The 16,373-nt window shown below is 38.7% G+C and overlaps 1 protein-coding gene across 1 annotated transcript; it reads right to left on the reverse strand.

Annotated features, from left to right (window-relative positions):
* Positions 1-2,266: 2,266 nt before the first annotated feature.
* On the reverse strand, positions 2,267-16,110 carry LOC104516732 (glutaminase kidney isoform, mitochondrial-like; the record flags this gene model as incomplete). The annotated part of the gene is made up of 6 exons (XM_010161165.1): positions 2,267-2,325; positions 9,579-9,742; positions 10,735-10,814; positions 11,532-11,661; positions 15,414-15,535; positions 16,014-16,110. Coding segments are annotated over 6 exons (652 nt in total), but the record flags the coding sequence as incomplete, so codon positions are not given.
* Between the last annotated feature and the right edge of the window lie 263 nt (positions 16,111-16,373).

Here is a 16,373-nt window from a genome sequence, read left to right on the forward strand (position 1 = left end):
CCCCTCTAAAATGTTAACATATTACATATTCTGACAAAAAGATTACTTCAAGCGTCATTTCTTATCCACAAGTAATCATAATTTATGTCAGATTCTAAGGGCAGTATTGTGCAAGATCAGGTATACTAACAGCTCCTAAATTCAGTACCATGTGTGTAAAGTTTGCAAGATTTCTTGTATCAATTTCTCAGAAAGAGATAAAATAATTAATATCAAAGAAGGTAAAAGCATTCGTAAGACCGAAATGCAGCAACAATCTCCCCACAGCTAGTAACATGCAATCATTAGATAAATCTGTCATACATGGTGACTTCAACCATGTTTAATAAACCCTTAATTTTCTTGGACTCTAAGAGCCATACAGAGTCTTCAAGATAGGCAAGTAACACCTTAAATCAACACAAAGAATGAAGAGGAACTGAGGGAAAAACATGGGTTAATGAAAACTAGTTTGCTGGAAAAGGTGGCAAGTCTTAGGTCAATTATAAATGTTAATTACTTAAGTCACTGAACAGTTAAAAGGAATATTGTTAAGCTGCAGACTGTAAAGAAGTTATTTCACAAAAAATACAACTATTAAGTAACTTTCTAGCTGTGACCCTCTGTGTAATTTTCTTCAGAATATGTTTAGTTTGGTTAGTTATTCAAATGATAAATGGTATCTTAGGGGAAGCAGTACATAAAATAATCTACACTTTAATCACACTGAAAACAAATAATGGAGTGTGATAAGTATGATATGGGTCCATTAGACATGCAGTTACCACATGCAAAAACGTCAGAGCAATCCAGTATTTTTCATAAGAAAATAACAGAAAAAAAATAAATTAAAATAAAATAAAATAATAAAAATCCCGCCACCCAGCAAAAACAATCCCCCAACCTTCTAACAAGTATCACAGTTGCATGCAGTAAACAAATCCGTGTTGTCTATCTGGGAGTACACCATTTACCAAGAACGACGTGCCTTCTGCAAGAGGCACACGTTTGTGTTTTGCCTTACGACCAGGTAGGGCATGTTGTAGTAGGACTAACATTTTGACATTTCAGACAAATGTGTTAAATCAGATTTTAAAATTCACTGTTAGCCGAGTGAATTTCAATGCTCAGTCAACCTTTTAAAAAAAAATTAAATGTGAATAAATTTACCTGTCATACTTAAGGCCATTTTCTTTCACCTACAGCTATTAAAGATAAATGTCTTTGAGCAGGAGTTCTTACACCTTCTTTAAATATAAAATAACAGAAAATCATGATCTAAGTAATTTTAAAAACAACAATTTGGAAATAGGAGGTAGGAAACACTCTGTAGCTAGTGGACTTTGAAACATAACCAAGACAAAGGCTGTAAACAAGATTTTCAGACCTCTGAAGTAACAGTATTAAGTTTTCTACTTCAAAACTCCAGGGGATTGACATGATCCCCACAGTTCTAAGCAGGTACCCTTAAAAACAAATAAATAGGCTTTTGTAGCAGTGGCTACCAAAAAAAAAAAAAGGCAGAAAACACAAGTAAAGTATCTGGCAAACATTAGCATTACACAGAATTTGTGCCATTTACAACTTCAAGTGATACATACAGCTATTCTAAAGAAAAATAAAATACAGCTTTCCAAAAGCTGCAGGACTGTGGGCTAAAGATGTTAGCTCATTATTCAACTTGTTTACTCGGAAAAAAAGGGGTAACTGTTTCCAAACACACTTATTTAAGCAAGCACATTTACCACCCCAACAGAAACTACACAACATAGAAGTTAAACATCCTGTAGTTGCCCAGTATGTTAACAGCAGACAAATTCAGTTTTAAGATTGACGTGTGACTGTAGCTGCATTGCTCCTGTACAAAGCACAGCATCTTCCGTTTCTTCTGCACAGCGAGAAGTACTCTCGTCACTTTACGCTACCTAAGAGCAGCAGGCATTCAGAAACATACTTCTGAAGGCTGTAACGTGTATGCCAGGGGACATACTCTTAACATTTAGTAAGTATGAGGCAGTTGGCTCAAGAATAACAAGCGTCATGCAGTTAAAGGAGGAAACAAAACAGTAAAAATGTTAAGGAAAGAGAGAGACTTTTTAACAACTGCTAGTCTAATGTTGCATTTGCTTGGAAGTGTTATTGTTTCCAAAACACTTGTCTACCTGCTAAGGTATAAACTGCCGTCGGGAGTTGCACGCATAAAATGAAAACAGTCCATAATCTGTACAAGACTTTTTTCTACATTCTATTAAAATACTCCGAGAGAAACTAAAAATGAACTTTTTACCTTGATTAAAGACGTGATGACAATTGCTCCAGCATTCACCATAGGGTTATGAGGCCTGTCTGTGAAAGAAAGCTTTCAATTACAAACATATGCCAAAACACTTCTGCCAAACAAAACCAGGCAAGTGTTTAAGTGAGAAATGGTCAATATTAACTTTGCAAGTGACTTGCATATATCTTGCTACACTTAATTTTTTCTTTTACCTCTACCCCTCATATCAACTGTATTTTTGCATTCACGGTCATTCTTGGCTGCTTGTGTGAATGAATCACCTTTTTTTCCCCTTCATTTTCCAAAAAGTTTTATCAGATGTCTACTGTTCCCAATTACAAGTTTTCATTCATCAACATCTATCTCCTACAATATATATACAATTTTTTTCCCAGATAACATTTTTGCTGTGTCTTCTTACTAGGATATTCATTTTTGAGGGTTCCAGTGTCTGAAAACTTCAACCAATTCTCAATACGATAATATTGTGACAGTTTTGAATTCCTCTTTTTATTTGCTGTGACTTGGTTTATCTACAAATTTGAAAAAATATTCATATAAAAAACCCACACAAGTGTTCACTAATTATATATAAAATACACTCACACACGCACTGAAAGGAACTTGAGATGATTGCTTTTTGGAGACTTGTCTGATATCCACAGTGTATACACACACATCTTCCCATGAAAATGACACCGGTCATGGTCAATGGCACTTAAACCATCTATGGCTGTCAGATCATCTCCGAAAACTAACCAGCTCAAGCTCCTTTCAGCATTTTTCAGAAGGTCAATATTGAAAGGATTTTTTTAAAACTAGTTATTCTATTAGTGAAGAGGTAAAGACCAATACCCTCCACCCAAAAAAAGTGAAGCTCCCCTAAAACACAGTGTCTATATACTATTTTTAAAGTTGTTAGTGCCACACGTTATCTCTCTGCAACACACTAATGAGCTGTTCTCATTTTATCTGACTGTACTTGGGATCCACCTGTATCAAGCATCCTGTTCTACTCATGTGTCAATAACCTGGGTCGAATATATTTGACTTTCTGATTAAAAGCAGAGTCTAAGTTGGGAAAATGCAGCTTCCTAACTCTGTTTATCCTTAGGAACCAAAACCCCAACACCAAAGCTGTTACAAGTGAAAACGAACATTCACAGCATCACAGACTGATGGTCAGAAGTGAAAACTGGATGTCCCTCCACTCCTTCCCTCAAAGCAAGACTGTTGCCAAGGTTACATCAGGTCAGTCATGCCTACATCTAGCCGAGTCTTGAAAGCCTCCAAACAAGGCAAATCCTTTACCTCTCTCGGAAACCTGTTCCTCCCAGAGGACAAGTTTACTCTAACATCCAACCTGCACCTCCCAAGCCACACTGTGGGCCCACTGACCCTTGTTATATCGTCTGCCACTTCACAGAAGAGTAACACAAATCCTCATCTTTGTAACTGCTCTTCACAGTTTTAAGTGGGTCCAAGGGGAGCCCCTAATCTGCCCTTTCCACTGCTCCAGTTTGTAATATTCTCCTTGAACTGGGGATCCCAACTCCAGACACACAGTCCAACACAACACTGGCCTCATGCATGATAAGAGCACCGTCATCCTCATTTCTTGCTCTAGCTACGCTTCCCTTATTTTCAGCTTCCTCTCATCAACATCAGGTAGCATTCCAGTCCATAAACTACAACCGGTTATAAAGGAATTTATAAAAATGTTTTGCTCTATTTCTTTGCACATCTCCATCATTTCAATCTGCCACAGAGTATAAAGCAAAAAAATCATCCCAAAACCCCCATCACATATATATTTGAATCAAAAGTATGTGCAATGTTTGTTTAACATTCAGCAACTCAAAAGCTTATCAGTGTGGTAAGCCCACACAACAGAGTATACCTCGGAAATCCTACTGCATCTCATTTCCTTGAAGATGTCACCCCTTACCTTCAATGTCACAAGGCGTTCTTGGTTACCTTTTCCTCTCAGAATATTCCTGTCTCTCCCTGCTTACATCCCCAACTACATGTACCAGTTCTGGACACTTTACCACAACACACCACCATGTGCAGACCTCACGGAATAATGGCAAGACCCTTCTGATGAAATGAAATACGGACTTCGCTGAATGTGCTTCTGCAATGAAGTTGTGTTTTGTTCCCCCCCTGACGATTCAACAAGGAACAATCATCATTGTTGGAGCCTTAACAGCTAAGGTGAGGTACAGCAGTCTGGCAAAATTTCTTCTCCGGGGGTCTCTCCTACTGCTGCCTAACACCCACAGGTCACAGAGCTGAGTAAAACACCTTCCATTAATCCACTGCTGCCTCTCCTAAGCAGAATAAACCCTGTCAGGGGATCCAGGTCCCAGGAAAGCAATTTTCACTATTATCTTGATAGCACTGGATAACACTATCCAAACACTTCCCATTCAGAGATATCTGTAATGGACAGATAACGCCTGTCTTACCACAACAGCTACAGACCGCCTCGAGAGGTGGTCGATGCCCCAAGCTTGTCAGTGCTTTAAGAGGCATTTGGACAATGCACTTAACAACACGCTTTAACTTTTGGTCAGCCCTGAGGTGGCCAGGTAGTTGGAGGAGATGATTGTTGTAGGTCCCTTCCTCCGACAGTGACGAACCTCTCCCCAGACTTATGATACACTGGCCTTTAAGGGCCAGGATGCCTAAATAAAAATCTTGCAATATGAAAGATCCCTGCTAATGTCAAAGAGATGTCTCTCACTCCCATCGATACTACTTCCATTCCCAGGTATTTTTCCACCACTAAGGGATGTATATGTTCTGACACCACATTAATTTTGAAGGAGTCATACACAGGTCTCTTTCCATAGCAGCAGCAACTACTGATCTACCTCACAGTGGGTGGCATCGGGAAGCGGATGCCACCTTGTATGACAACAAGGAATGAAGATTGATACTATAATTGCAACAGTTTGGCAATGAGATGACCTCACTCATCAATTAATCTTTAGGAAGAGGTATCCAAGTCTGCAAAGCTAACACACATCACCAAACACATACTCGATACATCCCCAAATAATACAGGCAGTGATCTGCTCAGACTGAAGATTTTCCGCAGCGTCTCTGCGAGTCCCTCACACTGATGTACCACCTCATCACACCTGCGCGTAAACTCCAGTTTTTATCCTTAGTGAAAAGCACAAGTCATAACAACCCTTCGACTGTAGGGTGCCCTGATTAAGTCCAGCACCAATTCAACGATTTGCCTCTCGCATAAACAAACCACCTAACAGCCTCCAGATAGTAAATATATTATTCTCAGACACAGCACTGTTTCTCCTGTGGGAAGGAGACGTGTGTCTAGAACAGCCTTTTACATACAGAACTACAATATATTTAGCAGTTATATCTTAATTCAAAATAAAATATAATTTATTTAGTGACCTAAAAATCTCTCCACTGGACATCACTGCTGAATGGTGGAAAATATGTATTTTTTTAATACCTCAGAACTGCTTGGCAATCAGCACGACTGCTTTAGCAACCTGCCATGCAATTATGCCGTATGAGAACTAGACCTTTCCCCCAAAAGGCTCAAATTACAGTGCTTTTCCTCTGCTAGTTCTTCCCACCTTTTTTGTCCATCATCGCCCTTAGGCCTTTCTTGTACTTGCAGTGGCTGAGCACAGAAAGGAGGCTGCCACACACACGGTACAGACATTTTAATACACAGAACAAATCATCATGACAAGTTCTTTCTGAAATTACATCAAAACGTGTTTGTGCCATGCAAAAGCTTAAATAAAGAATTCCATCTTCAGTTAACAAAATCCTTCAGCAGAATCAATAATTTCCTGGCAATCCCTCAATCAATGACAATGCCACATTTGCTATTGGACTAAGGTCTATGAACAATTATATTACTGGACCAACTCTACAAATAATTATAATCAGGAGAAGGTCACAAGTACAGATAAGGTAACTGTCCATACATACAGGTGCTGTCAGACAAGTTACACTATGAACTCAACAGGCATGAAAAAACCTGCAAACTGTCAAGGACCATAACCAGGAAAAATATCCCTGAAGCCTATTTCAGGGACACTTTATTATGTAAAATTCCTGATCTACCTCAATCAACTAGAATAATCTGGTTTTAATTAGCATGGGAATTGCTTGTCCTCCAGAAATCTGGATTGTTCAATGAGCATATGGCCTCTTTGATTAAAAAAAAAAAAAGTTTTACAATTGAATATTCACAAGGCTGCAGAAATTTCCAAATTTCCATCACACAGCACAGATCTTACTCAAAACATATATGATTCTTAGTAACACTTTTTTGTTTCAAGTTGGCATTTTTAGCTATAATTTAAAATTGTCTGGTAATAGTCTCCTTCTTTCCAGCTTGAATCTCACTAATAGCAAACAAAGAAATGGAAGAACATCCTGGTTTAGGAATCCTTAATGTATTACATTGGCAAGGTTTTGGTAGTGGGGAGCTGCAGGAATGGCTTCTGGAAGCTTCCCCTATGTCCGACAGAGCCAGTGCCAGCCCGCTCCAAGACGGACCTGCCGCAGGCGAAGGCCAGCTCATCAGTGACAGTGGCAGCACCTCTGAGATAATGTAGTTAAGAAAAGGGAAAAGTTGTCACTGCGGAATTACAGCTGGAGAGATGCAAGAGAGACAGCCAGGCAGACCCCCAGGACAGTGCGGAAAGGCGGGGAGGAGGTGGCCGGGGCAGAGGTTCCCCTCCAGCTCATGGTGAGAGGGCAGGCTGTGCCCTGCAGCCATGGAGGGTCACGGGTTGGGGGGTGGTGCAGGGACCTGTCTGCAGCCTGGGGAGGACCCCACACTGGGGCAGCCGACTCCTCCCAAAGGAGCCTGTGAATCCATGGGAAGCCCAGGCTGGAGCAGGCTGCTCCTGAAGGACTGCACCCATGGAAGGGACCCACGCTGGAGCAGTCCATGAAGAACTGCAGCCCGTGGGAAGGACCCACACTGGAGCAGTTGGTGGAGGACTGTCTCCCATGGGAGGGACCCCACACTGGAGCAGGGGCAGGGTGTGAGGATCGTCCCCGGAGGAGGAAGGAGCAGCAGAGACGCCCTGTGATGGACCGACCACAACCTCCATTCCCTGTCCCCCTGCACCGCTGGAGGGGAGGAGGGAAAGAAATGGGGAGCAAAGCTGAGCTCAGGAAGAAGGGAGGGGTGGGGGAAGGTGGTTTTAAGATTTGGTTTTATCTCTCATCCTATTCTGATTTGATTGGCAATACATTAATCTAATTTTCCCCAAGTGAAGTTTGTTTTGCCTGTGATGGTAACAGGTGAGTGATCCCTCCCTTGTCCTTGTCTCAACCCATGAGTCTTTCCTTGTATTTTCTCTCCCCAGCTCAGCTGAGGAAGGGAATAACAGAACAGCTTTGATGGACACCTGCCCTCCAGCCAGGGTCAACCCACCACAGCAGTATAAAAACTAGCTTCAGGTGCATGTCCAATATGTTTTCAAACACCTGCATATCACTTAAAATCTTGATTACAAGCATGAAATTCAACCTTATCAGAATAATTAATAGAATATCAGGTAATTAATGAATATCTACATATTATTTTCAAATCTGACCTTCAAAGTAGCTCTGCATGTTCAAACTGCCAAATACTTGGCGTATCCAAATGGCATACACCAATTTAAATCTACAAGTAAAGTGCAATCCCTTCTTCCCTCCTCTTCCTTCGCTCACAGAAACCCAACATCCTGTCCTCTCCCTATAACCAAAGTGTTGCTATTTATTAGATATCTACCTTCTGGTTTAGTCTTTCGTTTAAGGACTGTACAGATAAGAGGGTGTTCAGGTTACTTCTAACACATTTTTCGCATGTCAGTTGTATCAGCCACACAAGCACATACTTAAAAATTAAAATTTCTGTCATGTGAATTAGTGATCTTTAATTTCATGCACACTGATCAAATTTTCGTAATCCCAATGCTTTTACTGCATAACAGTCTTATAAATATTCTTAAAGTCTAACAGTAATATAGTAGAAGACCACAGGCTAACAATTCATCTTTTCTCATATTTTAATTTTAAAAATAGCAATAAAAAGAAAAAACAATTACTATACTCTGTCTTTTCATTAAAAAGAGAACAGACAGAACTCCTATATTGATCCAATGAACAAAACGGGCAATTTTCAGCACCATCAAAACTTTTTTTAGAAAAGCTTTCTTAGGACATGAAAGGCAGTCTTCTTCACACTGTGTAACACTGTATGTGCAAAAACAAGACAGTAAAGCTCGACAAAATGCTTAATTCCCTCTTGACAATATATATGCATCTTCGTATTTCATTACCACTTACTAACATAAAGAAGAAATAAATTGTCAAGATCTATTTTATTTGTAAGTTTGGAAAGATATTTTTAAGGTATGTACTAAATATAATTATCTATCATTAATATATTAATAATAAATATTTAGGTCAGAATTCAATACAATCCCTGAGAAAAATATCATCCAAGCCTTATGCTGTTAATATTAATTGCAATACCATGGCAACAGAAACATTGCCTGTTCTCTTACTGAGAAAAATCGCTAGAAGAAACATTTGTGTTTCAAAGATAACATCCAGTATTTCCTCTAAGGCTACATGAATCATCATTCTCAGATTTTTGCCATAATCTTTTTAAAAATAACGTTTTTATGCTTGAGAATTAATATAATGTGAAAAAGAAATAACCTAGATAAGTACTGTAAGAGAAATTCTTGATAAAGCACTCCTGCCACAGGAAAAGAAAAGAACTGGATGACGTTGTTTTGAAGCAGTAGCCAAATTCAGTATAGTTCCCATATTCTGTGGGAAGATGTGTTCAATTCCGCATTCTGGAAACGAACCAGCGCTGGCCTTCAGCCCCAGCACCTGCTTCTCAGGGGGCTGAGAATGGAAGTGATACACATCTTTTTCTTAAAATCCATTTAACATCTTTGATTCTTTCCCCATCCGTTTACAGAAGGTATGATTAAGGAACACTTGCTACCAGCTCAACTAAACAAATACGCAGGTCAAATACCTGCGTTATCAAAATGCTTTATTTTTTCCTACAGCTGGATAGCTAGCAAATAGAACAGAAGTAATAATGCATCTTTTACTGGCATTCTAAATTAGGCAAAAGCAAGTGACAAAGGATAAGCCTACCTTGCTGATGGCAAAATATTTTGGATCATTGTCTAATAATAAGACTGAAGAAGATACAGTAAAATGAAAAGACTGAAAAACTGTGTAGCTTGTTTTGCAATTTTCTAAAATTGAGTATTATTAAGTATTACATTTCTCTTACCATCTTCATTCAGGAACAACTTGTTGAATCTTAGTCCACTAGGCTCTTTACCAACATATCTGTGCACATACTCGGTGCCAAGATCGTTAACGGCGATAGCATATTTCAAAGGCTTTACGCAGGACTGAAGACAAAACGGAACTTTGGTATCGCCAACAGAATGCCTGGGAGACACACAGACGAAGAGGTTTGAAATTTCCTGCTTGCCAGCATATGACTAATAAGAAACAAACATATAGATCATAATGGATCACATTAAAATGAACCCCAATCCATAGTCACCATAACCAAGTCTGGTGCTCTCTCAGGAATGTCCCATCCACCCAGGACATACTCAACATCTTAAAAAATCTGGTATTTAGAATACACAGTATGACCATAACTGCAGGCCAGCAGAGACATGAAATCTGATGAGTATCTCACATTGTCTAGTTATAAAGGTAGAGAGAGAATAGCTTCCCTTACTTCCCAGCTAGATGCTGTAAGATACACTTATCTGCCTGTTTGTAAAGGAGTATCTGCTACACTGAGTTACTAATAAAGAAAAAATTAAGATCACTCTAGCTCTATCTAAGACCTACATGCACCCTTATAAGAAAACATAAACCTGAAAAGCAGTATCACATAAAGTTCTGTCCAGCTTGCAGACCTTCATTTTCTGTTTAAATAATATGGATCTGATTATTTTCAGTGATACATAGCGATCATATAGTAATGCTACATTAAAATGCAGAAAAGGAATTCACTTTTAAGTACACCGTGACCTACAGGACAAGTAATGTAGCTTGAGGCACAGGTACTGTTAGACAAAGCTTTTCCCGTGATTAATACTACACAGGCATTCTCTCTATCCTGTCCTTGGGTAATCACCAAAATTACCTACAGCTTCATTACTGTATTTGGACCACAAGCGCAACATAATCCAGCTTTAAACACAGTATTTACAAATACTATTTAAACAATATCTTACAATAATAGCAAAATAATTCAGCTTAAACAGATGAATTGAGAAAAGTTAAGAAAGAAGACCAAGTTTACTTTACTTCTTAAACAACTCCACTAAAGCTTTTTCTTTATGAATCCGTGAGATATGATCAAGAGCTGTACGTGTCAGTTTAAATAATTGGAATAGCAAAACCTAGAAGTTAGTATATACCTCTGTCCATCCACTGTGCAGAGTGACACACCCCACAGATCAGGGCTGAACTTGGCCAGTTGTGGAATATAGTCAGCAACCTATCACAAGGTGAAACAGAGAGAGGCATTACAACAGCCAAAATATTTAACTGTACGTCAATACACGTTCATTAAAGTAAGTGTCAATGGAAAGGATACACAGGCACAACTGAATTACCATGCTAATAATGACCTAGTGTATCTAAAATTTCATTACAAATTATTGTATCCCCTAGATCATTATCAAATAAAACATTTTTTCAAAGTACAGGCTTCAGCACATTCTAAGAGGAATCTGTTCCGTGTTACGGCATGTGCAGCATTTTCAACTCATAGAAGTTTAGCTTGTAACAAAGTTCGGGGGTTTGCCATTAACTTCTTGAAAATAAGCACTAGAATAAACTGTACTTAACACAGGTATGGTGCTGACAATTAATTCTGTCACACCACCCAGCCAGCTGTGTAGAGTAGCGTAATTCTTTTATAGGCTAAATTTTAATCTGACAAATTATACAGCAGTTTCATAGTTTACATAAAATAAAGAACAACACTATCCTCTCACCTCAAAACTGTAAACGACTGCTAGGGGTAAGGAGCTGTATCTCTAACAGTTTACAAGTTGTGCACATAACTGAACTTACAGAAATACTTTATCAAAGTATCAGTTCAACATTTTGCTAGAACTGTTAAGAAGTACCTGTCTACTTAAGAGAGCATGTATTTAGTTTGCATTAAGAAATCTAAAGAAGTTTGAGGTTGAATTTACAAACAGGTTACCTTTCCTCCAGACTGTTTTTTAGCACTTTCATATAACTCATCAATATGTGAAGTAAACGACATAAAATCTGGAATGACAAACTTCCTCCTGAAAGCTTGAGTAAGCAACACAATATTACTTTGTACACACCTGCAAAAGGTTGAAAGAGTTTATTAGTATTTTGACAAAGTGCCATCAAAAAGCCGACTTAAGTAGCAGTTACACACTATTTAAAGGACTGTCAGTTAAATGCCTGCAAGAACAGGTCTTTCTTTGGAAGACTTCAATTTTACACTTCATAAGTTTTACTTTTTAAAAATTATCTACAATTGTTTCATTGCATTCATTTTTATGCCTTTTTATTTACACCTCTTCTTTGGAATTTCAACTGTGCAGCTGCACTACAAAGTACTATCAATTTCCCTTTAAACAGCATCTAAGCTTGCAAAAGGGATAAGTCATCCCTTTCTCAGGACCAAGACAGGTGAAGGCCATCTAATCCAGCCTTTATCCAAAGGAACACTTATTTTGGACTTAGATCGGACTTCTGAGGTTCAGGGTTGGTTTCTCACTCCCAACTGGTTTCACCATGTTCACTGAGCACAGGCACTGCCAACAGACCAACCTGGACTGAGTTTCTGCTCTAGTAAGAACAAAACCCTGTGGAAGTGCTCGATAACATCTTCTAAACCAAGCAAGAGTTAACCGTGAGCAGTACCGCAAGGCTCTTGCTTCAAGCTACCGCCAGTTAAGGAATCTTTGCTGCCTTTTAACCCAGAATGCAGTTATCATCCACACCCTCTGAACATCAGCCCATCTGCTGCATTTAAAGAAGTGAGGAGGTAAAAAGGAAAGGACTTATCTACGAGAAACAGGAGGGAAGGGTCAAAACACAAGCTGAGACATGCTGCTGGAAACGGGATGTCTGGGGGGAGGAGCAGCAGTGGGAATTGGGAGTCATTATCACATCAGTTGAAATATGACCTGACAAAGGACATTAACAGCCTTAACCCAATGCAAGGAAGAGAAAGGGAGGTTTAACACTGAACGCTTTCATTAACATGTTCATCCCCTATGCTTTCTGCAGTGCTGACAAAAGCAGAAACATACTGTTAACACAGACAAATGGAAAGTTAAGAACATCTAGGTCCACAATACACAGGAAAACATATCCTTACAAGGAGGACTTACTCAGAAAAGTAAAAAATTAATTGTTAGGGAAATATTCTCACTTGGAATAGATACTTCCAACAATCCCATTATTAAAAGTCATTGAGATCAAAAATGAGGTTTCATGAAGACCAGTGAACTGTCAGAACTACCTCCCCTTTGAATCCCCCCTCTCTATTCTTAAAGCTCCAGTTTGAACTCTTTATACTCAGGAGACTTTATCCCAAATTCAACAGACAACCATTTCAAATGCTGCTAGGCACTACTCTCCAAGAGTGAAAGTGAAACAGTAGAGAGGTTTCCGTTGCACACGCTGGCATTTTAAGAATTGCTCTAATACCCTTCTTTGTTAGACTATGCAATTGAGTTGGTTTTGTTGCAATTTCTCATGCTTATCCACTCCTTTTTCACACAGCTTGGAAAAAAAACCTGTTCGGTTTTGTTCCCAGCAGCCTCCAGTAGGTTACCTACTCCACGTCCAACAGCCCCTTTTCAAAAGTAATTAAGAACAATAAGCTGTGAGTTAAAGGAAAGGCTAAGAGGGGTAGGAGTATTTCTCACAAAGATTATTAGATTTTTTCTACTGTTTAGCTGCAACATCATACAAACAGATGTCAAAAAATAAGGTATGTCAAAATATCTTCACAAGGAGAATTAGCATGTACAGTCTTCCATACTGATTAAATTGCCTAAGTTCCATCTAACAGCAGTTGGATAGCAGCACTACTACTACAATAAGTAGTACCATAGCTAGGGTAGCAAAAAAACACACAAGGGAAGAAATTCCCATAGCAAGCTAACTAGCACACCACGCTGCTTTCAGTAAGCGGGCTGTGCTCAGCGAGGCACCATTCATGCTACAAAGACCACGTGTCACGTTATCTAGATGCCACATGAACAGCTAATTCAAGAAATGAGTCAAGCGCTCTCCGAAACGCGCGCCAGAGGATCCTTCAGTTTGAGAAACTGGAGGCAAAAAGTTAAAACCCTGAGTTGTTCTGCCTGTAACGTGGAGGGTTTTCCAAATTTTTACGTAAGTGTAAAGCATTGTAAAACCCCAAATCTTCAAAATAAAGCAATTTTAGTCAAGTTGGATCCTAATGCCACACTGAAGCCACACTAAAAAGGTGTTGAAACTTCTGTCAGACACAGACAGTACAGATGCATGCGCTAACATATTTCACAGGTTATTTCTACTGGGCTTGATTGATTCAGTCAAGCTTTTGCTAGCACTACTCCACGTCAATTATTCTTCATGCTTTATTTGATCTAGCATTACAGGAGAATTACACCACTAACTTTTACATGTAGGGGAACTGAAGCTTCAAAGTCCTTAGGTAAGTACTCCCCTAACAGCGAGGGCCAAATCCTAGACATGTGATGTAGAACACAGGCTAACCTTGCTAATTAGCAGTCACTTGTCCTTGTTTAATATAGAGCCGTTGCCTAAAACATAACTCATAGTTTACTATCACAACCAAGCCTGCTAGTATAAATGTAATGAATAACAGCAAAAGCATTTCCTTTCCAATCCAACCATACACCCAGGAAAGTAACCATTTAAGAGTTTTTACTGTGCTGACAACCAACCAGTGGTCTTGAACTTAAATACAGAAATAAATATAGTCCATATGTATCTTTAAGTATTCCCCATTTGATTAAGGGGTTCACTGGTTTGTTATTTTGTCACACACAGACATTATTTTTTTTCCTCAATGTACTTCCAAAAATATTTATATATATCTAAAAAAACATATATACTTTATGCTTATATTTACATGCACCATGTTAATATACAGTGTAAGCATATATTGTATACTATATATTTTATATGCATGTGCAATCATATACATAAGCACACCTTTCTTATACACATATATTTTAAACTGTAACTGAGAGGAAATAGCACTAAACAGCACTAGTTCACAAATTCAAAAAAATGCCACAGAACAAGAAAACTGTACCAATTATGACACAAGTATACACTTCAGGAAAGAAGGAAGTTTTAGATATTATGGCATTTACCCTGTAAATGGAATGAAAATACAGACTCAAAAAAAAACAGTTGACAATTCTCATTTCAAGATTTAAAAGCCTCAACTTCCCATCTTTTGGCATACAAAAAGTGTAAGCAGGGGAGCAAAGGAGCATGCTTGGAATGAACTGAAGACAACCTGAACAGTGCTCATATTGTTCAGCCAACTGACCACAGAGTTTTCTTTTAAAAAAAAAAAAAAATCACTAAAATATGGCACATAAATCTTTCCCAAAACAGACCAAAGCCGTCTAACAGCCCTAACTGCTCTTGTCTCTACATACCCTGAAGTTTAACTTGACCCTATTTTTCACATACTCGTTTTTTAGAAATGACTACATACATACTCTGAACATCTCCCTACACTGAAGCAGCATCCTGAACTTCAGATCAGAAACCAACGATGCAGCGAGAGAGAAGTTGTATGTACCCATACTAAATATTCCTTGCTGCTTCAACTCATTATTTGGCATGTGACAGAAAGCTGCATTATGGGGCCAGGTACACGTGCAAACAACACTGATAGATCAAACTCTCAGGGAGATGCCGCAATCTGCCTGCTGTGTGAAAGCAGAGAACAAACTCGTATGAGAATAGCATCAGGAGTGTGTGTCTGACTCCCTTTCTAATTACAGTCGGCAACATACAAACAACATGCATTCAGAATGATACGGTTATGTTAATGACAAAAGTTTACTTTTTAAAAAGGTCTTTGTCCAGCATAACACCATCTGAAGTTGTTTGAAGGGTCAGTCTTAACATATCCATGCACTCTTTCAATCGGGGATCAGATGTACGTAATCCTGTAGATTTGAGTGCCTATTACAATGAAACAATAATTACTAAAATTAAAAGAGATGCTATCACAATTAAGTTCTCTACTGCTCGGTCTCATTTATTAAGATAAAAGACAATTGCTACTGGGTTATCAACACAGACTTTGTCACACCTTATGATCCCTCTGCCATTTCATTTTGCCATTCTGGCTGCGTCTCCTGTCAAAGCATTAACGTCCCTTGAAATCCACAGTGATCCAACTACATTTTACACAGCTGCAACTGTCCAGCCCTGCCATAGACACAGACACTTTCAGGCTTACTCCTGCACAGTGTAGTAGTAACAATACTAGGACACTCATTCTCTTAATTACAGAAATAGGGGGGTGAGGGGTGTGTGTTACATTCCTTGCTGCAGCCAACCATGTATAACAGAAATGCTTTGCATTCTTGCATCGAGAATGTTAAAAAAGCCTTGTAGTAGTTAGCTTTCAGACAGCACTCTGGAAGAGCAAACTTACAGTTATGAACTTATGAACCGGTATTTTTTCTTGTCCTTCTGCAATAGTATAGAAAAGGAGATCTTCTAAGCTAGGAAGGAGACCTTGTTTCATTTTACTGCAAAAAGAAAAAGAACACACATGCGTACATTAGTGGATATTTTTATTTTTACACATTTTTGCGTTATTCACAAAGAGACATTTTCATTACTGATATAACTGCTACCACTAATTTCAAAGAAACTTTTTCAGTGAACACAAAGTTTAATTCAGCTTTAAGTAGGACAAAATGGTAATAGGGTAGCACACATACACTTTACAACAGCAAACTTCCCTAACTGCAGCATAGTCATGTTCTTACTGACATACATTTATTGCTAA

Source organism: Eurypyga helias, unplaced genomic scaffold (genome assembly GCF_000690775.1).
Source record: "Eurypyga helias isolate BGI_N326 unplaced genomic scaffold, ASM69077v1 scaffold17161, whole genome shotgun sequence".
NCBI classification, from domain to species: domain Eukaryota; kingdom Metazoa; phylum Chordata; class Aves; order Eurypygiformes; family Eurypygidae; genus Eurypyga; species Eurypyga helias.